The sequence below is a fragment of the Anabrus simplex genome, chromosome 2, assembly GCF_040414725.1.
Source record: "Anabrus simplex isolate iqAnaSimp1 chromosome 2, ASM4041472v1, whole genome shotgun sequence".
NCBI classification, from domain to species: domain Eukaryota; kingdom Metazoa; phylum Arthropoda; class Insecta; order Orthoptera; family Tettigoniidae; genus Anabrus; species Anabrus simplex.
The window spans coordinates 745,406,228-745,430,977 of NC_090266.1; the positions used below are offsets into that span (position 1 = coordinate 745,406,228).

At 36.7% G+C, this 24,750-nt stretch overlaps 1 protein-coding gene across 1 annotated transcript in view; it reads right to left on the reverse strand.

The window, feature by feature from the left end:
* LOC136863089 (uncharacterized) overlaps positions 1–24,750 on the reverse strand; it is a 252,592-nt gene that overhangs the window by 17,317 nt on the left and 210,525 nt on the right. The window contains exons 4-6 of the mRNA XM_067139422.2: positions 21,517–21,742; positions 7,300–7,426; positions 4,478–4,545 (exon numbers count right to left, since the gene is read on the reverse strand). Of these exons, the coding sequence (XP_066995523.2) occupies positions 4,478–4,545; positions 7,300–7,426; positions 21,517–21,742 (421 nt within the window). The remainder of the gene's footprint in view (positions 1–4,477; positions 4,546–7,299; positions 7,427–21,516; positions 21,743–24,750) is intronic.

The window sequence follows — 24,750 nt, forward strand, 5'->3', positions numbered from 1 at the left end:
GTGAAATTACTAGATCCAAATGGGTGGGTAGGAGATAGGGATCTGCGCTCAGATGGCCTTCATTTAAACCGCAGTGGTACGTATAAGTTAGGAAATTTGTTTGGAAGGGTAATAGGGAGGTACATTCAGGGAAACGGGATGGCCTAGGGAGCGGTAATAAGGGAACAGGGAACTGGAAATCAAGTAGGGATGACATAAAATTGTTAGTGTTGAACTGTAGAAGTATTGTAAGGAAAGGAATAGAATTAAGTAATTTAATAGATATATATTCAACAGATATTGTAATAGGAGTTGAATCATGGCTGAGAAATGATATAATGGATGCAGAAATTTTCTCACGGCACTGGAGTGTGTATCGTAGAGATAGGATAGGAAGGGTGGGAGGCGGAGTGTTCATTCTGGTGAAAGAAGAATTTGTAAGCTACAAAAAAGTTAAAGATGAGACACATGAAATTCTAGGTGTAAGGCTCATTTCTAAAGATAATAGGCAACTTGATATATTTGGAGTGTACAGATCGGGAAAGGGTAGCACTGTCGCGGATTCAGAATTATTTGATAGGATAGTCAGCTATGTGGGAAACGACATGGAAAGAAATGTGATTGTAGCGGGAGATCTGAATTTGCCAGATGTTAATTGGGAAGGAAATGCGAACGACAGAAAGCATGACCAACAAATGGCGAATAAGTTAATATGGGAAGGACAGCTGATTCAGAAAGTGATGGAACCAACCAGAGGAAAAAATATCCTGGATGTCGTGCTGATAAAACCAGATGAGCTCTATAGGGAAACTGAAGTAATAGATGGTATTAGTGATCATGAAGCTGTTTTTGTGGTAGTTAAAAGTAAATGTGATAGAAAGGAAGGTCTTAAAAGTAGGACTGTTAGGCAGTACCACATGGCTGATAAAGCAGGCATGAGGCAGTTTCTCAAAAGTAGCTATGATCGGTGGAAAACGGTAAATATAAATGTAAACAGACTCTGGGATGGGTTTAAAGAAATTGTTGAGGAATGCCTATTAAGGGTGGTAAGGAATCGTAAAGACCCACCTTATTATAATAGAGAAATAAAGAGACTAAGAAGGAGGTGCAGACTGGAAAGAAATAGAGTTAGAAATGGCTGTGGAAGTAAGGAGAAATTGAAGGAACTTACTAGAAAATTGAATCTAGCAAAGAAGGCAGCTAAGGATAAGATGATGGCAAGCATAATTGGCAGTCATACGAATTTTAGTGAAAAATGGAAGGGTATGTATAGGTATTTTAAGGCAGAAACAGGTTCCAAGAAGGACATTCCAGCAATAATTAATGAACAAGGGGAGTGTGTATGTGAGGATCTTCAAAAGGCAGAAGTATTCAGTCAGCAGTATGTAAAGATTGTTGGTTACAAGGATAATGTCGAGATAGAGGAGGAGACTAAGGCCAAAGAAGTAATAAAATTTACATATGATAACAATGACATTTACAATAAGATACAAAGTTAAAAACTAGAAAAGCGACTGGAATTGATCAGATTTCTGGGGATATACTAAAGACAGTGGGTTGGGATATAGTACCATATCTGAAGTACTTAGTTGATTATTGTTTGGTCGGAGGAGCTATACCAGATGAATGGAGAGTTGCTATAGTTGCCCCTGTGTATAAAGGAAAGGGTGATAGACATAAAGCTGAAAATTATAGGCCAGTAAGTTTGACATGCATTGTATGTAAGCTTCGGGAAGGCATTCTTTCTGATTATATTAGACATGTTTGTGAAATTAATAACTGGTTCGATAGAAGGCAATTCGGTTTTAGGAAAGGTTATTCCACTGAAGCTCAACTTGTAGGATTCCAGCAAGGTATAGCAGATATCTTGGATTCAGGAGGTCAAATGGACTATATCGCGATTGACCTGTCTAAAGCATTTGATAGGGTGGATCATGGGAGACTACTGGCAAAAATGAGTGCAATTGGACTAGACAAAAGAGTGATTGAATGGGTTGCTATATTTCTAGAAAATAGATCTCAGAGAATTAGAGTAGGTGAAGCTTTATCTGACCCTGTAATAATTAAGAGGGGAATTCCTCAAGGCAGTATTATCGGACCTTTATGTTTTCTTATATATATAAATGATATGAGTAAAGGAGTGGAATCGGAGGTAAGGCTTTTTGCGGATGATGTTATTCTCTATAGAGTGATAAATAAGTTACAAGATTGTGAGCAACTGCAACGTGACCTCGAAAATGTTGTGAGATGGACAGCAGGCAATGGTATGTTGATAAACGGGGTTAAAAGTCAGGTTGTGAGTTTTACAAGTAGGAAAAGTCCTCTCAGTTTTAATTACTGCGTTGATGGGGTGAAAGTTCCTTTTGGGAATCATTGTAAGTATCTAGGTGTTAATATAAGGAAAGATCTTCATTGGGGTAATCACATAAATGGGATTGTAAATAAAGGGTACAGATCTCTGCACATGGTTATGAGGGTGTTTAGGGGTTGTAGTAAGGATGTAAAGGAGAGGGCATATAAGTCTCTGTAAGACCCCAACTAGAGTATGGTTCCAGTGTATGGGACCCTCACCAGGATTACCTGATTCAAGAACTGGAAAAAATCCAAAGAAAAGCAGCTCGATTTGTTCTGGGCGATTTCCGACAAAAGAGTAGTGTTACAAAAATGTTACAATGTTTGGGTTGGGAAGAATTGAGAGAAAGAAGAAGAGCTGCTCGACTAAGTGGTATGTTCCTGGCTGTCAGCGGAGAGATGGCGTGGAATGACATTAGTAGACGAATAAGTTTGAATGGCGTTTATAAAAGTAGGAAAGATCACAATATGAAGATAAAGTTGGAATTCAAGAGGACAAACTGGGGCAAATATTCATTTATAGGAAGGGGAGATAGGGATTGGAATAACTTACCAAGAGAGATGTTCAATAAATTTCCAATTTCTTTGAAATCATTTAGGAAAAGGCTAGGAAAACAACAAATAGGGAATCTGCCACCTGGGCGACTGCCCTAAATGCAGATCAGTATTGATTGATTGATTGATTGACTGATTGAGACTTCATTGGCGAAATTTCCTTCTTCATTCAGAAGACTTTCAAAGTATTCCTTCAATCTGTCCAGTGATTTGCTACTATCTATAATGAGTTCATCAGATTAACCCAAAACACTTCTCATTTCCATTTTCCCTCCCTTTTTTAGGATTATTCATTTAAGTTCACAAAGTGTTTGCTGCTGCTTGATTTCCTTTTAGACTCTACAATTGAATGTTTTGCTCTATTTTTTTTCCTCCGTGCACACATCCATATCTATGTCATTTCTTGCTTGGAGCTATTTTTATTTACTTTCTATTTACATTTACAAGCTGCCATAACTTCATTATTTCGTCAAGAATGTCTTTCCAAATTTACACACTGTTGGACTAAGGCATTCTCTTGCTGATGCCATTACAGAATCCCTGTATCCCTCTGATTCCTTTTTTTTAATCTTGAACCTTCTTACTGCCTGTTCCATGAAACCTTTCATTAATCATATCGATGCTTTACTGTCTAATTTCCCCATCTAGGAGGTATTCTATCCATCAGCATATGACTCCACATTTCTGAGACCTATTATACTTAGTTCATTGCATACTAGAAAGTATTGTGTTTCAAGCACATTTAAAATGATTAAATTTCATATTTAAACTGCAAATATTTTATAGTATACAGTAATGCATACATAGAGTATCTATGCATTTTGTACAGTATTTGCATTATTGTGCTTTGAAGTAGATATGGAAACAGAACTATCATCTGTATTTTTGTACATGAAGACAGGAAGCTAAGAAGAAGGATAGAAACAAAAACAAAGGGTAAGTGCAGTAGGCCTACAATACAGTGATGGACTAGTGTGTGCAAATAGAGCAACAGAAAGGAGACATGAGGATAAACATGAAAACAGATGCTTAAAACTACCAATTTTTTATTTTGTCTCTCCTTTCTTTTTTTTTCCTTCCTCATTCTCTGAAATGGCCTTACACAAAATTGGAAATCTTTTAGGAATTGCCTCACTCATAAAATGTGGACTATTGAACTTGGAAAACAGAAACAAACAAGCTTATCCAGAGCTGAGAAGCAAAACAATCTAGAAGCACTAGGATAATGAGTAAGAAGCCCATGCATTCTATCTAATTCTCATGCTTGACCTTGTCTCTCTTTTCTGCTGCTTCCTCTGACAATACTAACCTGCCATTGTGTTTACTTATCTTGTGCAAGCTCCTTCTTAGCTTCTTGCATGGATAACATTTTTGTTGTAAAGTCAATGACATGTCAGTTATTTTACATAATCAAAATAGTAGAACAGCTCTGAGTGATCAACAGATTTTCCAAAACCCAGTGTGTAATTATGTAATTTACTCTAAAATGCTAATTTGTAAAGTTTATGTTATGTGAGCTAGGTATTAGAAAAGTACCAATTAGTGATGTAAATAATTGTGGACATTATTATTAATAATGAGAGTAACTCACCTCATTAGCTGCACTGCATAGGAAGCCAGAACTTAATGAGTCAGCAGTACTCGTGGCTGACACAGAACCTGGAAGAAGATACAATGTATGTCAGAAAATCTAATTTACTAGTAATTTACTTCTACACATTGATAAATTGCAAACAATGATATCAAAACTAAAATGTTGGTGAGTAAAATGTCATTGCTGATGTACTTTGACTGATGTCTTTACTTTTTACATTGTAGTATATGCTACCTTATTCAGAGTAACACTTCTTTTTAAAATCTCAAGATACCATTTAGTGATTTTTCATTACTGGTATTTTCCTGCACGTAGATAAGCCAACTCTCCTATGTACCAGTACACATATTTTCCTGCATTTGACAAAGTGATATGTCAAGAAACGTCTTCCAAATTAAAGATTATGTACTTACAGTTTTAACACTTCAGTACAAAACTTATAAGATTTGTCAGTTCAGCATGTATTTGTCAGCATAAAGTACATTTAGGGTTAAAAATTAATTTTATAGGTATTGGAAATTATATTTATAAATTTCTTACTGAATGGAAATACCAAGTCATCAGATTATCTGATGACCAGGTGACCAAGGGAACTGTTTCAACTGATTAGCCTTCCTCTCATGGCCAGCTACTAGTCACCAGCATCGGAGAAAGAAGGGTTTATTGAATTGGTTTGTTGGTCTTGAATTGTATGCCTCACAGTCAGTATCATTTGAATAATGGAAGAAACAATACATGTCTAATCTTAGAGCAAAGAATACAAAATGGTAAATAATAAAGCTTAATTATTCCATTCCAGAGGTGTTAATTTAGATTCATATATCCTTGTTGATTTTCCTGTGCTTTCAAGAGATTATTTATATAATGGGAAATGATAAGGATCAAAAGCAAGGAAGAAGATGTACAGCCCTCCCAGGAGAGCGTATTGATGACATTGCACAGTGCAAGGAAAATTCTCCTCAAAATGTATTTTAACAATCTTTCTCATTAAAGGGAATTCTTTGTGTTTCTGTATAATGGTACACAAAGTTACTTGGGCTAAATCTCTGTAAAGTTACTTTGGTGCACAAATTTAAACTGGATGATCCTGTTGGTAAGATTGGATGCTGCAAATGGATGTGATGGAGAAATTGATCCTTATGTCATTCTGTTTTCAGATGAGTCTTTGTTTAACTTGTTTGTGAAACTGCTAACACTAGAGAGCAGAAAACCATATCTAATCAATGATGAATCCCTTCACAATCTGCAAATAAGATTGTAGTGCACAGTAGCAGTGAGTGAATAACAGATCCATTCATTCTTTAGAAACCAACTGACAGTGAATGATGTGTGAAAAAATGTTTTGTTTCACATTTTTGCTGACTTAACTGAACGAGGACATAGTTTCACAATTTTTCAATAGAACCCTGTGAGGGCTTTTAACTGTTATAATTCATTGCAGGTTCCAGGCAACTTAGAAACAGTTTTATTACCAATGTTTAGAATACATTACAGTGTTCTTTAGAAAATCAACTGATTACCGTAATCACTATTTGATCTGAGGTAATTAGTAATAAGAATAAGGAGGTTTCTCTGACTGAAATGTCTGGAATGTGGGTTAGGATATTTTTATCTGTAGTAAATGCAGCATCTTAGCCACTCTAGATGCTTTAATAGATTATTATTTTCTCTAAAAAGAATGTCTTACAAGACATGCTTTAATTCAATTTCATAGGTACCGGTACTTTTAATTCATAAAAATCATTAACCTACTTTTACTTCCTATTGCACAACAATAACAACAACAACAATTACACTTCCATGAATTGAAATGATGTCACCAGAAAATAACACAACAGAAAATTACTAGTAAACTAGCCAGCCCATTAAATGCTCGTTAAACAACACTTGCATAGTTTCCAAAATAATTGAAATAATAATAATAATAATAATAATAATAATAATAATAATAATAATAATAATAATAATAATAATAATAATAATAATAATAATAATGCTGTTGACATCAACCAAGCATGACTTAACAGAAAGTTACTGACAAATTAGCCAGCTGATCTCACGCCATGACAGAGCATTACACCATCTTGCACTCTTTTGTCAGACTAGCAAAGAGAGTGGAAGAACTAGGCCTACTGGAGCACTGCATTAAGATAAGTTCTAACTTTTTAAAAGGTATAAACAGAATTTAACAATAAATGCTTCCACATTTCTTAACAATTATCATTAATTAAAAACGGTGTGATTTTATAGGATCTGATGATGTTCTTTCAAAAACAAAACATGTCAATCTTTGTTTATTTTATTTCTTGTGCATCTAACTTATGTTATAGTGTTGTAGGTGTTATAATTAATGTTCAACATACTGTAAAGCTTTAAATTACCTTGAAAAGTTGTTAACAACATTACAAAATATATGTAGAACAACATGTTCCAGCTCAAAAAAAGAAAATTATAGAAATTATATATATTCTCTCTGTTTCAAACAAGTTGATCAAGTAACATCAGATGAATGAAATAGCTAAACATAAATTTACATGAATGAAATATCTGGTAATCCTGAAAATTGAGGACTATTTTTAAAGGAAGGTTAATATTTTAGCATCAGTATTGTTCATATCCAGTAACTGAAAATAAGGATGAATCATTTTTTAATTCTTTGTAAACATAATATTATATAACTTAATAAACAGTGGTCTCATTAACTTCAAGAAGAAGTTAAACCAAATGAGTGGAAATAGGTCAGCTCTGATTTTTAAACTCATACTGTTTGAATAAATGTTATGTAATTTTTCAGAAGAAAACGTGAAAGACATACATACCTACAGGTCTTACTATGTAGTTTCTGAAGTACTGTACCATCAGGTAACTGCCTCCAGATGCCCCTTTGCCCTGGTCATTACCACCATAGCTGATGACCAAAGGGTACAGGTCAGGCTTAGATGTCACCTGGGAAAAAGGACAACACACAATTTTATAGTCTATCCTTTACTTAACTCAAGGAAAATAGCATATCTACAAAGATCATTATGCACAGAGTTGTTGAAAGTAGCTACTTTCACTTTTGAAATCTGATCACTTGACAGAATAAAGTCTTCAGCTATATGCTGTGCACTGATAATAAGACCACTGCTCAGCTCTGTAAGAGATTGACTAAGCTCCTGAGTTGGGAAGTATTTGTTCCATTTCTACAATCTTATTTATTTATCTATCAGGGATGTAAAATAATATCCTTCAAGTGCCTGAACCACCTTAGTCACATTTTTCACATTTCAATTCAAACACTTCTTAAATTGTAATTTAGATAAAAGTCCAAAAATCACTTGGAATCAACACATACTTCTTCCTCAAAAGATGATAGGCTTACATACTCCTAGTTAGTCTTCAAATATTACTCTGTACTAACAGCACAAGTATCCTCTATTGTTCAATGCATATGACTGGTTGCTATGCTGGTAAGAAAGCAAACTGGATACAACAGCTAAAGCTGCCTGAGCAAGTGTGTGTTAGAAAAATACACTACATACATACATACATACACACATTATCATTATAGACTGTTATGCCTTTCAGCGTTCAGTCTGCAAGCCTCTGTGAATTTACTAAACGTCGCCACAATCTTCGATTTGCAACTAGTGTTGTGGCTTCATTTAGTTCTATACCTCTTGTCTTCAAATTGTTAGAAACCGAGTCTAACCAAAATGTAACAGAAATCATAAGAAAAAGGAGATTGCAATTTTTTGGACATATTTACAGAATGGATGATTCCAGATTAACAAATAGGATTTTCAAGTACATTTTGGACAAAAGGCTGGATTCAAAAAGTAAAGAAAGATTTAGAAAGAAATAATGTAAGAGAAGTAGAAACTATGGATTCCAAGGAAGATTGAACATGAAACCTGGTGCGAAGTGGTCCGAGGACAGAAAGAAACTGCACAGTGAAAGGATGAAAGAGTATTGGAAGGAACGGAAGACAAAACAACAAAGTATGAAGAATTGAATTGAAATTGGCACGTGGTTGTTAGCAGGCCTCATCGGAAAGAAGAAAAATAAAAACACATGACATACTGAAATGAAGGAAATGAATCCTTTCAGTTCATGTATGCACAGTTGAGTGGGTTAGGTGTTTAATTATTTCTGAGTGTATTGGATGCTTTCTTTGTGTCAGACTATGCTGCACCATTGTGTGGGTTGCACAGAGCATTAATTGATTTTTTTTTCGATTGGCACTTGGCCAGCAGGTTGCGGTAAGAATTTATAGGTACTGTTTGATGGGCCCCTGGCTATCATTCAGGTCTGAAATGGTTAAACTTAAATAGGTACGTAGGCATTTCAAAAATAGGTAACGAGAGCTTGCAGGGAGAAACTTTATTTTATTGACATATATAAAGATACACAATAATAGGACACGAATACACATTACTATTCAACATGACCACCATTATTGTCCAAGCATGTTCCAACAAATCACCAAGGCATTGATGCCGGTATGGAGAAAATTTGTGTCAAGTCCGTGAAGCCATGATATGATGGCATGTTGAACAGTCATATAGTCCAGATGGTTGACTTCTTCACAACAGTAGTGACAGTGAATGCTGCTAGCTACTGTGACACACTGGAGCATATGCGGGTAGTAATTTGCAGATAACACTTGGGATCTCTGAATAGGAGTTGCATTACATTGCTGCATGTCAATGTCAGACCACACAAGAGACAACATGCATGAATTGTTACAGTGCTTCCGGTAGGAGGAAGTGGACCATCCTCCACACAGCACTGACTTGGCACCCTGTGAGTTCCATCTCTTCTGACCTTTGAAGAAGCACCTGGATGGTAAGCTATTCAATAACATTATGGCCGTTCAGCATGCCATCATGATGTGCCTTCAGGGACTGGATGTAGATTTTTACATCCCTGCATCGACGCCTAGGTTTACCATTGGAACAATTGCTTTGGGCAAAATGGTGACTTTGTGAATTGTGAGTAATACAGAATCAGTGCCTACTAAGTGTATCCTTGTATCTGCCAATAAAAAAGTTTCTCAATGAGGGTACTTATTACCTTATTTTTTGAAGCTGCCTTTTAGTTTTAATTGAAGCAACAGCTTTAAATGTTGACTTGGGAAAACTGTAACCCAAGGACCTAGTGTACAATCATTCAGAGCAGTGGTTCCCAAAGTGGTTCCCAACCTTTGACCACTTATGTATATAAACACATTTCTTGAAATTACACCACTACCTTGTTTTAAAAATAAAGATTTCATTTTGCAATATTTGTAACAGAAGTATGGTAAGTTCCAATCATCTTCATCATCATCATCATGAATTCCTTTCAGTGAGCCGGGTAGGATGTTTAAGAGCAATGTGCCTCCATTCATTACAGTCCTGGTATGCTTTTTTTTCTCTCTCTAGGGCATCCCGTATTTCTCCTCTCTTCTCTAGCTTTTCTGTTATCTGATTTAACCACCTTTTTCTCGGGTGTCCAATTGGTCTTCACCCCGGAATGACCTTTTCAAGATACTTTCTTGGTGTTTGAGTCTCCTGCATCCGCTTAATGTGCCCTAGCCACTTCAGCCTTGCAAAACTCAGCTTTCTTCCATGGTCAGGTTGACCTGCAGGTCTCTTCGTATCTGATCATTCCTAATTCTGTCCTTCCTTGTTTCCTGTACAGCTGATCTAAGGAATTTCATTTCAACAGCTTGCAGTTAACTTACTTCTCTTTTATGTATGATGCAACTCTCCAGACTATACGTCATGATGGGCAGGAGATAAGTGTTAAACAAGATCTGTTTAGCCATCTGAGGAACTCCCTTGTCCCATACTATGTTCCGTACTAAAGAAGTTGGATTCTTTTTACACCCTGTACAACACTTCGTCTTGGCACTTCCGATATTTGATATTGTACTCCCCAGATATTTAAAGGTATTCACACATTCAATCTTCTCTCCCTCGAGGTTGAGGTTACAAGGTGTCTTTTTCCTACTAACTTTCATTACTGGTACCACTGTTTTGCTCTTGCTCACAGTTAACTTATATTCTTTGAACTTGGTGTTCCAAAGATTCAATTTCCTCTGAACATCTCTCTCAGTTTCTCCTCAAATGGCAGCATCATCAGCAAAAACAAATGCATTATGATCCTCCTTATCTCTTTGAGTTCCTTTGTAATAATATTAATGAGTGAAATGAAGAGCAATGGGGAAAGGGAACTCCCTTGTTGGACACCTCTTCTTGTTTTAAACCACTGAGATTTCCCACCTCCTACTTGCACACTATTTTCACAAGCATTATACATCTGAACTTTTTTAATTAGTGCTTCTGGGATGTTATGTTTTTCTAAACATTCCCATATTTTTCCTCTTGCCACCTTGTCATATGCTTTTCCAAATCCAAAAACACAATTATCAAGTACTTCCCTTTCTCTAAAATTTTTTCCATTAGCAGTCTGAGTGAAGAAACCAAATCTGTGGTTCCTCTATTTCTTCTAAATGCATGTTGTTCCACTTCAAATTGATCTTCCATTATTTCTCTCAGTCTCTGTTCTATAATTGTCTCCATTACTTTAAGGCAATGTGACAAAAGTTTGATGCCTCTGTAATTGGTGCACTTCCTTCTACTTCCTTTTAAATGCAATGGTATTATAATTCCTTTTTTCCAGTCATCTAACAACTTGTTCTCTTTCCATACAACTCCCAGTGCTCGATGTAGCCGCTGTATTCCAGGGATTGCAGCTGCCTTAACAATGTCTGCTGTTAGTTCATCTGCTCCCGCTGACTTTCCACTTTTCATTTTCTTCAGGGTATTTTCTGTTTCTTTGCAAGTAGTTGGACGTTCTCCCTTCTGTAATTCATTACTGGCTTTGGAAACTTGTTCTTGTTGTTCACACTCCCCATTCAATAATTTTTCAAAATAACTCTTCATCTCTTCTCTGATTCCTGCCATGTCTCTGATATTGATCCCGTCCTCTGTTTCAATAGTTTTAATTTCTTCTCTACTTGATGTTTTACTTTTCATTAACCCATATAACATTTTCAGATTTCCTTTGTAATCTTCCTCAATTTTTTGGGTGAACAGTTCCCAGCTCTTCTCCTTTTCTTCTTTCACTACTATTTTTACCTGGAGTTTCTTATTCCTGTATTCCTGTTCCAGTCTTCCTATTTTTTTATCGCCCTTTGGTACAATTCCCTGAGCCTGATTATGTTTCTCAACATCTTTGTTTTTCTTTGCTATGTTCCTTTCTTCAATTGTATGCTTTACTCTACCATTTCACCAGCTTGTTTCTTTCACCTTGACATTCATTTTTGTTCTACCACATACCTCTATAGCACAGTTGGTCAGTATAATACCAAAGTGAACTAAGCCCCATTTTTCAAAACATTGGTAGTGCAATGGTTCTAATCCTGTTACAAGCATTCATCTGTATTATTATTATTATTATTATTATTATTATTATTATTATTATTATAACTATTATTATTATTATTATAACTATTATTATTATTATTATAACTATTATTATTATTTCATTCATTTCTATAATCTGAATTCACTATGTATTAATTAATTACCGCTGGCTTCATTTTAGTTAATTTATCTGGATATATGTGTGTGTATATTAGCATCAAAGTTATGTAAAGTGAGACTTACTACGTAACATCAGATATGGAGTCCGACTCGTTGGCTGAACGGTCAGTGTACTGGCCTTCGGTTCAGAGGGTCCCGGTTTCGATTCCCGGCCGGGTCTGGGATTTTAACCTTAATTGGTTAATTCCAATGGCACGGGGGCTGGGTGTATGTGTTGTCTTCATCATCATTTCATCCTCATCACGACGCGCAGGTCGCCTATGGGGTCAAATAGAAAGACCTGCACCTGGCGAGCCGAACCCGTCCTGGGATATCCCGGCACTAAAAGCCATACGACATTTCATTATTATCAGATATGGATATGTTTTGCAAAACCTTTTGACATTTCAACATATGGTGTAATACTGCTACCGTAACTGCCGAGTCATCGCTCTGTCATTGTATGCATTTAGCGATGACATCATATTTAGGCTACACGCGTCACCCTATGCTAAGCGCGGTCGGTGTGCACGCGGCCTAACAGTTATCAGTGAAATACTTGTAAATTTGATTGTGAAGTGTGAATATATTTTCAAGCTATCCTATATCTCGTTTGCGAAACTAAAAGGATACATCACCAAATTAGGCCTGAGATACCTACAGCTGATACCAACTCAAAGGAATACGTCGTAATAACACTCAATGTGTTCAAGGTACAATTAAGTTAACAAGTGAGGGATAAATTTCTTGTACAACTTTTAAATGCCCGGTCAAGAGAATTTCAAATTTAATGCCTACAGTTTCCTTCAGTTGTAATGTCAAAGTAACCTTATTACCACACACCCTAGAGATATACAAGACTCTCATTCTATTATCGTTATATCTATTTGTAGCTGGCGCCCATCAACAATTTTTATGTGTAAGTAATCAGGTAAGTACTAAGTGTGAGTACATAGTCCGACGATTGAGCATTTTATTTCATGAATATTTTAATATTGTTTCATTTTAATTCAGCTTCACATTTTAAATGAGTGAGGTATAACCACAGTAGTCCATGGTGTAGATTTTGATATCTTAGGATCTGCAATAACGAACTAAGCGATTGTTGGATGTTAATGTGGCAACGTTGCAGCCAGCCACACAGGACTAAGCAACACGCAAAATGGCTAACCTCATTTTAGATGATGACGAAATGGATGAGGTTTTGAACGATCAGAGTGATTTTTCCTTCTCAGGAAGTGAAGAGTACATTCCCTCAACTTCTTCTGGTAAGTTGAATACTTAAGTGTTACTTAAAATAGGTTTCTTCCGTCTACGAGGCTGTGTTTCTAACTTTATCTGACTACCCATAGTACAGTAAATGGCATGCTCATTATTTAGCTTATTTTAAGCAATTGCATTGCGTTTATTAGCCTACGTTTCCTCCATTTTCTTAAGCATAGTACTGTATACTTTATTATTTATTGTGTAACCTGCCTCCTTAATTTCCATTTTAAAAGAAATACAGTGATGTTATTATGGTTATGTTTAGGTTGGTTTTTAGTTCACTCTGGTTGGAGACATATTCACACTTAGTTCACTATGGCTGGACATGTATTGGTCTTTAGTTCAGTTTGGTCGGATATAGAAATGAACATAATTAACTATATTATCAAAACATTTAATTGTTAACAATAATTATAATGCCAAAAATATAATGCTGGGTTTTCGCTGTAATAACTGAGTAACCATTTACTGCTAGGCCTAGACTTTTCAAGTTTGAAAACAAGTATAACCTGTCAGCTGCATATTTCTTTACCAACGGCAAGCCGAATGTTTTTCTTTATATAATAACAATAAGTTATTTTATTATATTTTATCCACCTAATCAATACATTAAACACATACAATCAGGACCTTGTCCATATTAAATGTTTCGTTGACATGATTTTTAAAAACATGGTACATCTTTCGCCTTAATTATGTAGGCATCATCTGCCATGATTTGACCTTAAAATAAAATCAGGCACCTGATTAACTTATGAACTAATGTTAAAATAGGACTGTATTAAAAATAATCTTAAAAGGTTGTGTATAAAAATTGACATGTGGAATTTTTTAAACTGATAGCTTTACAAGGCTTGTAACTGTGAATGAGGTGAATAATACAACAGTTGATTGTGAACTTGTGATTTAAGGAAGTTGATACATAATAATATTTTACTAGCAAGTGGTTAAAAATGCAACAAAACAAGTTACCGTACTCTCGCTGCAAGCGAAGAGACTTCACCTTAGAATCAACGATCAATATGCTTATCTACACACATCTTTAGCATCGCCCCCTTTTGACCAGTACGTCAACAAAACTTGCAATTTTTAGTAACGTCAAAACATCACATCAAGTGAGACGGTTCAAAGGAGTCCAAATCAAACTTGAATATCAACTAAGAGCTACTAGCTTTCACACCATGGATAAAGTGAAAAATATTATACCATATGTTAATGATATTTAGCCTACGCACTTAACTGATTATTCATTAGTCTTAAGACCATCATTTAATGACATTTTAAATGTCAATGTTTTTCATCACATTTCAACAAGACGGCATTTGATTTGATAATTCGGAATGTTTTTCTGTTTTTAACCACTTGCTAGTTAACTATTATTATGTATCAACTTCCTTCAATCACAAGTTCACAATCAACTGCTGTATTATTCACCTCATTCATAGTTACAAGCCTTGTAAAGCTATCAATTTAAAAAATGCCACATGTCAATTTTTATACACAACCTTTTAAGATTATTTTTAATACAGTCCTATTTTAACATTAGTCCAGAAATTAATCAGGGGCCTGATTTTATTTTAAGATCAAATCATGGCTGATGATGCCTACATAATTAAGGCGAAACACGTACCATATTTTAAAATAATATGTCAACGAACAATTTAATAAGGACAAGGTCCTAATTGTTTGTGTTTAATGTATTGATTAGGTGGATAAAATATAATAAAATAACTTTGTGTAAAGTCAAATATCATCAATACGGAACCAAAAATGAGTTATATCACATGTAATAAGCAGCCAGTTGTCACGAAATATTTCCACATTGTTTTTAAATATATTTTTTTGATAAAAACTTAGGCCTACATATTTCTTTGGGTTTTGAGGGTCGGATTATGAAGAAATTCGTAAGAGTTTGCCAAGGAAAAAAATCAGGATTAAGAAGAGCATGTCAAGAGAGTGATTTGGCTGACGGCGGAGCAGCTGTTTCAACGCCACTGCAAATTATAAACAATGCAGAAATCCTGCCTATCAACCGTGCAGCTACTTCAATCCATGCACAGCAAGATGTAAACAACACTGAACTCCTGCATAACGACAGCGCCGGTGCTTCCACCCAGAGAGGTTACAAAGAAAACTTACCTATTAATGAAGTCATGGAAGATGAATTTATTGGGCCACTGGAAAAAACAAAGAAAAATCGATTTGCTAACCCTGCTGTCTGAAAAAGAATGTAAGAAAACGCCCACGCAATTCTGATGAGTCTTACGTAAATGTTAAATGAAAAATAGTTCCAAAAATGTGTGTGAGGAGTTTGACTGTCACTGTCGGTTGAAATGTACAGAAATCCAGCAAATGCGACCTCCGATGACAAGATTTTAAAAGTTCGACAGCACATTTCATCATTCCCTGCCTACAAAAGTCGCTACAGACAATCGGACACTCCTGATTGCAAGTAACATCCAATCACTTGAATATTACTGTAATGTATGAAATGTAGAGGGAAGTCATAAAAAATTAATTTTGAAAAATCCTCCTTGACTTCTTAATTTTTCAGTTTCCATTATTTAATCTTTGGCAATCTCTTTACTGCAGGCGTAGCTTTAACTGTGCAATTTAGATCCACTACTAGAAGTCTGTGGTCCGTATCCAAGCTTTCACTTGGGATAACTTTCGTATACCTCACTTTTTCTCCAATTAATTTATCAGTTATCGCATAATAAATAACTGTCCTTGATTTCCCATCCCAGCCATATCTGGTAATCTTATAGCTATCCCGTTTATTGAAGAATGTATTCTTATTAAAAGATTGTTTCTTACGCACAAATTTAGAATATGTTCGCCCTCTACATTTCTTGTTCCATATCCAAAAGAGCCCATCACGAACTCGTATCCAGATCTATTGGCCCCAACTTGGGCATTTAGATCCCCTGTTATCATAACATTGTCTTCTCGTATTTGAACTTACAAATCATCCAGGAACTCTGTTTTCTTATCATTACTGCATCCTTGCTAAGGCGCATACACTTGGATTATTGTAAAACTATTCTTCCCTAAGTTTACTCTGGCATTCATTATTCTATCATTCACAAAAGTAACAGCTGTGACATGTGTGATATCTATGTGGAATACCAAACCAACTCCATTTCGTGCTTCCTTTCTATTACCATGCCAGTAAAGTTTGTAACCTCCTTTTAATAATTTTGAATTTGCCCCTTTCCATTTTGTCTTGCTCAATCCCAGTACTGTATATGAATCTTCTTTCTTTCCATCATATCTACAATCTCATCACTCTTGCCAGCCTTGGAGCTGGCATCAGACGGTCTCCTTAACCCGGTCCATGAGATGTCAGAAATGATCTGTGTCTACATGGATAAATCTTATCAGGCGCGTCCACACCGCGGGGATGGGCAACGATACTGTCGTCGAAGCTACGGTAACGGCCAAGTTCTGGTGGGAATCCAGTCCTACGGTGTATAATATGGGCCCCGTGCACAGGGATACGTGTTAAGACTTTAACGGCAGTAAAGGTGTAAAATGAAAGTTTTCAATACAGCTGGACTTGCGGAGGAGGCAACCCGTCCATCTGTGGGTTAGTAAAGAAGGAGCCCACTGCCTTGTGGGAAGAGAAGAGATCCTCAAAGGCTAAGGCAGTAGACACTGAAAGAAAATCCTCTGATGCGTTAGGCTTAGCAGGTCAGCAGAAGAGTGTTATTATGTGCTGCTTTCAATCTAAGAAAGACCTCGGATGGAAGAATGTGTAAGTTCCAGTATAGCTGTAAGTATTTTACAAATATTTAATTTAATTAATTAATTCAATCATTCATTCATTCATTCATTCATTCATTCATTCATTCATTCATTCATAGTTAGAGCCACCTATGGGCCACGATTTCAAAAGCCACCTGTACTTTTCTCTCTTAGACTAATACCATTTTCTTTGCACTCTTTTCAAATGTCTCTCATCGAGATGTTTCAAGACTCGGGTTCATCCCTCATTCCTGAACATTTCTTCCTTAATAACGAGCTTCACAGTAACTCTCGCTCTTCAAAACACTCTTCTTGCAAGTCTTTGTGTACCTCCTTAGCCACAGAGGTTGGGTTTTACATTTTTTTGCCGCGGCGGTATCTTGTGGGTCAACCTCTCCGGGTTCATCCTCTTGATGTGTTCATAGAAAGCTAGGTTTCTTAATATTTATATATATTATCTGAAAAGTTTGGAAAGTCCCTCATTACTGTTATAGAGATTAAAGGCTGACTGAAACATTAAATCAGATTAGATTAAGTTAGATTGTTGAGCTCATTTTGATGCAGAATGAGCATAGTCTCTTGAAATTAGGCCCAAACATGCAAGATACTCTCTTAAATCTAGACCTCCTTTATATGTGATTCAAACTTAAAATTCAATGTTTCATAACTAGGGTTAGGATGTTTAAGAGCTAAAAATATCCCAAATAAGCAAACAAATATGACCTCAAATGTGACGAAATATGACGAAAATGAGTAATCAAATTACGGCCATTTTAAAATAAATTACAAATCGATACGAAAATTCCTTTGATACATATTTGTTAACTAAACTCTTTTATCTTACTTTTAATATTAATTTTCTGAATGTATACGTTTAACAGTTATTCACAGTCTATTGACCTTGATTCACTTATCAAACATTTGTGAATACATACCTATAAAGTACTAAGTTCGCTAAGATTTCAAAAGCCAAAACATGTTTGCACCCTGCATTGGTGGTTTGAAATTCCAGAAAACTAGAAATCAATCTTATTTAAACTATTTTGAAATGTTTAAGCCCAGATTTCATTAATATTATTCAAATACTTTAAAGTATAAATTGAGCACCACGAAACGAATTAAGTAGATGTCTTTGAATACATTATAGTAGGGCGTCAGGGCCTATGGTGCAAACTCACATACATTTTTCATTCTTCTCCGTGGGTGGAACTGAAGTGTATGACAGGATTCATCTTCAAAGCATCAGGCTCGAAAGACCTCCGATTATCACTTAACACATTCTCGTAAAAAGATCAGCTCCTTTCTACGTCACAAGACGTTATTGGTTGATATCTAAATAATGCTAGATCACTGCTGTCGAGTTTGCACTCATCTTGAATTTTACTGGCACCTTCTCCCCTAAGAACATAATTTATCTTGCATCCACGGCGAAAACCGCCATTTCGACTAAGCACGTTTTGAAGTTCCCGATTTACACTGTCGGCAACTATTCCATGTGATTATTGTACTGAAAGTTGAACACTTCTCACATTTTCAATACTTGCGTGAATTTCTAAGTTAGCAGCTTCTACAAAAAAGTAATTTCACTCGATATAATTCCAAACTTCGACTTAATATATGCCAGACATCCTGACAAACTACTTAAAAATAATTCCTGTGCAATCATGGTAGAAGAGGAATCATTTCTGTTAAAGCCGTTAACAATTTTTTTGATAGTGGAGTAGTTTTCGCTATACTATACTGCAGCAACGGCCAAGTCCCCTATCTAGTAAAATCTACTGTGGAGGGAGTGGTGTCGAAGAAGCTAACTCCCTGAAAGTAGCAACCCACAGTGGTGCTTTCAAAAAAATTACGTTAGATATGAATTTATCGACTTCAAGGAAAATTTCCACGAATTTCTTCTGCCACCCTATACAGAGCATGCACAAGGCAAGTGAAGTGAGTCATTCTTGTATAACTTGAGGTCTTCAGAAACTTTAACCCTTTACAGAGCAGCATCAGTAACAAAGAGAAGAACGTTCTCCCGCTTATTTTTGTCCTTCCACATTTTTAGTGCATTATCAAAAAGAATTGCAATCGTTGAATGAGTTGCTCTCTCTATAACTTCTGAGGTTAGTAGAAAAATATCGCCAGGGGATCAGGATGGAGTGTTCCAATAATTACATTCCCTGTATATCTACCTTCAGTGCCCGTCGCCTCGTCAATAGATATCCAATTCTTATTGCCAGCTACACTGTATAGTATTCGAGTATCTTCATAGCAGCGCGATAACAATCACTTTCATATTGTCAAATCCAAGAATGAGACAAAACCTTGGAAGTAACAAACTTGATCCTCAACAGATCTACTATCAGGTAGCCGAAGCGTCACCGAATAAATGTAGTAGGGAAATGGGAAGTGATGTAGTTTCCTGATGCTTTCCTCACAGAACTAGAAGGTGCTGTTACCTAATCAGTGTGCCAAGCCACCTGAAATGCAAGCACCAACTGACCCTTTGAGTAACACTTTCTCACCATTCATCACAGGGACTGGCTGCATTAGGAATGGTAATACTAGCATCACTCAGACCTCAATCACTATCATTTTGTCATATCCAAGGATGATACTGAGACAGAAAAATGAAAACAGCAAACTTGATGTAGCCCAAACCAAGAGACATAGTGTACTCTTCACCCTGTATCTCACCAGAGATGAATCCAGAAAGAAATTTTGAGCAAGATCAGTGAAAATGTGTGAAAAGAGACAAATACGTACGAGGAATTTCATTCTTTGTCGACTTTATTACAAACTACATTTCTTATATGGAGCATAAAACTAAGGATGTATAGCACATTTATCTGCCTTGGTATTAACTTGCTATGCAGAAATATACAGTATATCTTGGAAAGAAGAAAACAGATTAAAGGATTTTGAAAGTTATTAAAATTGATTTTGGCCCATTCTGTGATGCATCACAGTATGGGGTAAAGAAGCACCAATAGATAATATGGAGAACTTTCAAGGAGGAACGAAGAAGGGATGGTCCTTCAAGCTTATAATGAACCATTATGACAAAAGGAAGACTTCGGTATATTACAAAGCTCCTGGGTTAATGAGATCACAGAGCAATATGAAAGAAAACTTGTAAAGTACTTATAAGAGCTTATAAGAGTTAGAATGCCAGGGGCAGACTCACTATGCAAGTGCCAGGGAAGAAGATGAAGATGAAACGTCGTATATGTGCGTGACATGTATAAACAGTAGTATCCCATCTAGCTCCATATGTGGAGAAAAACAGGTCATCGCCATTATTTTTAAGAAAAACATTTTTGTATTGTGCGGGTTCAATTTGGAAATTCTATTTTAGTTTACTTTTATAGACAGATACTATTACCAATAAGGACCTGAAATACCTGAATTAATTAGCATACCCATCTTGCTCCTCTCTTTTCTGTCTTACCCATACTTGTACTTTCAAAATATCCTGTTTTGAATGACAGGGCAACTGGGGGTTTGTAATTCTGAAGTGACAAATTATGCTTGAGGATATTAGTATAGACAAATTCATAAAATGTCATACAACATCACGAGATGTCAAGAAGCGTAATGAAAATGCAAATGGCAAAGTAACAACATTGTCTTTAGACTATTAGATGTATGCCTACTGTATATACGTGGAAGTTTCTACATATATATATCAAAGCTGTATACTTTAAGTTCCTAAGAAGTAAACTATTGAGAGATGTGCTGTACGGGGTGTACCGGAAATACTTGGACAAATGGCGAGGCAGATTCCTCACATCAAAATAAGATAAAAATATCCTATGACATATGCAAATGCTTCATTAGGAGGTATTGTTGAAAGAACATTTTACAATGAAACATTATCTGTCTGACACTGGCAGCTCAACTCACAGCAACTCAAAGAAAATATTCAAAATGTCCTCCTCATGCAAATGTTTCCAGTCAACACCTCATGAAAGCACAGCCTCAGTGGCGAAACGTAGGGGTGAGAACTAGATCGCAGGTATGGGTGCATTGCCAACTTTAAAGTTTGCAGCATTGGAATGGCTTAGTGCTCTTTGACCATGTAAAACATGGCATGTGATATTCTTTCCACCGCGCAAACATCAGCTACGTTAGTCAGATTCGAACCTGTTATTTTGGAGTTGTGGGTGAAACATGCCAACTACCCATCCACCAGTGCCGACTATCGCTGTGTTTCAGGATGTATGTTTATAGGGCATTTTTTCCTTGTTCTGGCACGAGGAACCCACCCCCACCATTTGTCCAGGTATTTCTGATACACCATGTATATCATGGATGCCAGGGTTTTAGAAACAGGAGTTATGAGAGACTTGCGTGAAACTTGATACAGTATACGTTTAACTAACTTAAAAATCTTATATCGTGCCCTTATTCAAGTATAAATAGTAGCCTACATTGACAGTATTTATGATCGTAGTAAGTAGTATAAGAAAAGATCACCTCAGCGTATGGGGGAGGCGCATGATGGAAGGATGAGCAGCGGCTGTAATGAGGTGGTGCACAACAAGAGCCAGAAGAATCTTGTTCAGAGCTCTGATCGTCACCATGATGACTGCAAGTACTGGAGGAGTCACGACGCCAGCAACAGCAGGGCACCAGTGAATGGCGCCGCCGCCACAGGCCACATCCTCCAATACAGGAGGCCACAAGCAGGAACAAGAGAAACCTAAACATTTGGTTTCAAGTTTAATCACATATTTTATTAATATACCAGTACATGAAATAAGGGGTTCAGAATACAATAATTCGTTTTTCCTAAAATATTTTGTGAAAATAAAAATTCTTGAATATTTATGTCTGTTATATAATGATGGCAGACATAAACAAGAAAATATATAGATTTCTATACGACATAGGTAATTAACCTTTTATTGGAGAGCATCCCGCTCTGATGATACCAATCCTCAGAGACTTCCTGAACGGGAACACACGAAATTGTGTACTTACGTCTGCTATTTGTTTTTATATAGTACCAACTCAGATTTTATAGTAATGAAGGGATAGGACAGGATTACAGCTGGAAAGGAAGTGGCCATGGTGTGAACGTGGGAAAATATGGAAAACCATCGTCTCTGCTGCCAATAGTGGGGTTGGAACCTATCTCCCAAATGCAAGGTCAAAACTTGAACAGTGTAGCCAACTCGCTCATTGTGTGTGTGTGTGTGTTTATCATCATCCTTATTGTCTGGTTAGAATAGCATTCTTTAATTTGGTCATATAGTGCCTGAGATATGCATAAACTTTACGTGTTTTCGTCCCCAGAGTACTTGAGCGCATCTATTTTCACGGCAGAAAGTACAATAATAATGTAACATTTTATCAAAGTGAGTGTAGCACCTTCTGAATAATTGATTATTTCTAAAAGTATACTTAATTATTGACTTTTGTAGTTACTTAGTGAAAATGCAAGTTAATTCTGCGGGATCAAAACACTGCTGAGTCTATGATACAAGGACTGTTCCTTTATTAGTGTCAACTGTTAATCCTTCACACAAGGCAAATGCTGGGGCTGTACCTTAATTAAGGCCACAGCCCCTTCCTTCCCACTCCTTGCCGTTTCCTATCAAATTGTTACCATAGGAACCACCTGTGTCGGTGCGACGTAAAGCAACCATTAATCACAACCGATACAAAAGAGATAATTTTATGAAATATCTAGCCTCTCAATATAGTCCCCAGCACTGTTTAGATGATGTTGCCAATGATTTGAAAGCCATAGTATCCTTGTAGCCTGTACAAATGGACCAGTCTATCATCTGCAGAACTTCGGGAATAGTTCGGAAGTGGACAGCACAATGTGGTTTCTTCACCTTTGGTATTAAATCAAAATCACAGGGGCTTAAATCTGAGATGTATGGGGTATGATAAAGCTCTACCCGGCTCCATCGAGCATATAAATTACACACCGGCTGAGTGACATGCACCCGAGCATTGTCCTGCAAAATGATGAGAGTCATCTGCAGAATGTGCCATTGCTTCTTGTGGAATGCTGATTACAGGTATGTTTCAAAACTGAACAGCAATACTGTGTATTCTAGGTCTGTCCTTGGGGCACAGCGTCTGTTAAGGTAATGCCGTCACAATTGTACACCAGAGTCAACACCACCTTCACATTTCTGGGGTTCTGTGCATTTTTTATTTTAGAGAGGATTCGTAATGATGCCACTTATTTTTTTCAGTTTGGGCTTAAATGGCACAGCATAAGAAAACCTCCTCTTCACACTCATAGAGTTTCAAGTGGGTTTGCACAGCATCGTATTGTTGCAATTTCTGTAATTCTATCATCCATCACCATGCAATTTTTCTCATGCCAAGGCAATCTTTCAGGATTTGAAACACAGTCTTAGGAGTTATGGGCATCTCTCGGGCTAACTGCCAAACCATCTTGGTTGTATGGGACCCTCAGAATGATAATTCCAGAACTGGAAGAAATCCAAATGAAAGGAATATGATTTATTCTGGATAATTTCCGACAAAAGAAAAGCGTTACAAAGATGTTGCAGTATTTGGGCTGGTAAGAGTTGGGAGTAAAGGAACGAGCTGCTGGACTAAGCGGTACGTTCCAAGCTGCCAGTGGAGAAATGGCATGGAGTGACGTTATTAGACAAATAAGCTTGAAAGGAGTTTCTATATATAGGTAAGATTATAATATGAAGCTGGGGCTGGAATCAAAGAAAACAAATTGGGAAAATATTGCTTTATAGGGAGGGGAATTAGGTATTGGAATAATTTATCAAGAGAGATGTTCGATAAATTTCCAACTTCTTTGAAATCATTCAAGGAAATGCTAGATAAATAACTGATTAGAAATCTGCCCCCTGGACGACAGCCCGAAATGCAGATCAGTAGTGACAGGTTGATGACTGAAAACGTCCCATTAGGAGAAAAAGATTTTGATCACGGCAGAGTCGCTCGGTATTAAAATCTTAATGAAGAACTCGACATGCAGGAAGGCGAGCGTGACATATACCGACGCGTCAAATGAAGGCATCGCAATACGGAAATGATCCAACATTTCTACAGTATCAGCAGTTAAACAGGCAGTTACGTAGGTGATGGAAAAGTGCAAGAACACTGTTAAAGCTTTCAAGAAGTACTCAACAGACGAATTCCCGCACCCAGCAAACCCAAACAACAGTCCCGTCGAAGGATTCATCGAACAAGTAAACGTCACTGAAGTGATAAGGGTTTTGAAACAAATGAAGCAAGGACAAGTGAACCGGCTATGTAACTTGTGACAGAACTGTGGTTCTCTCAAAAATGGGATAGGACAAAGGGCTAGTTAACACTGTTATTCAACCAAGTCGTTAAAGAGGAATGATAACGAACTAACTAGTAGACAGAAAAGACAGCATCACTGTACCTATCTTCAAATAAAAGGGTAAGCTACACCAAGTGTGATAATTGCTGCTGGAACCAACTTCTGCACCTTACGATGACAATCTTCGGCATATTTTCGACAAACGGATTCGAAAGATCGTTAAAAAATACCCGAATCTCAAGCTAGATTTGTGAAAAACTGTAGCACGACCAATGCAATCCACCCTCCAGGACTTCTAATTGATAAATATCGTGAGAAGAGTAAACTACTTCGTTCCACGTTCTTGGATCGCTTACCATATTACTGTGGTGTCCACCAGCGTTCGGACCTATCATTGCTTCTGCTCAAACTTG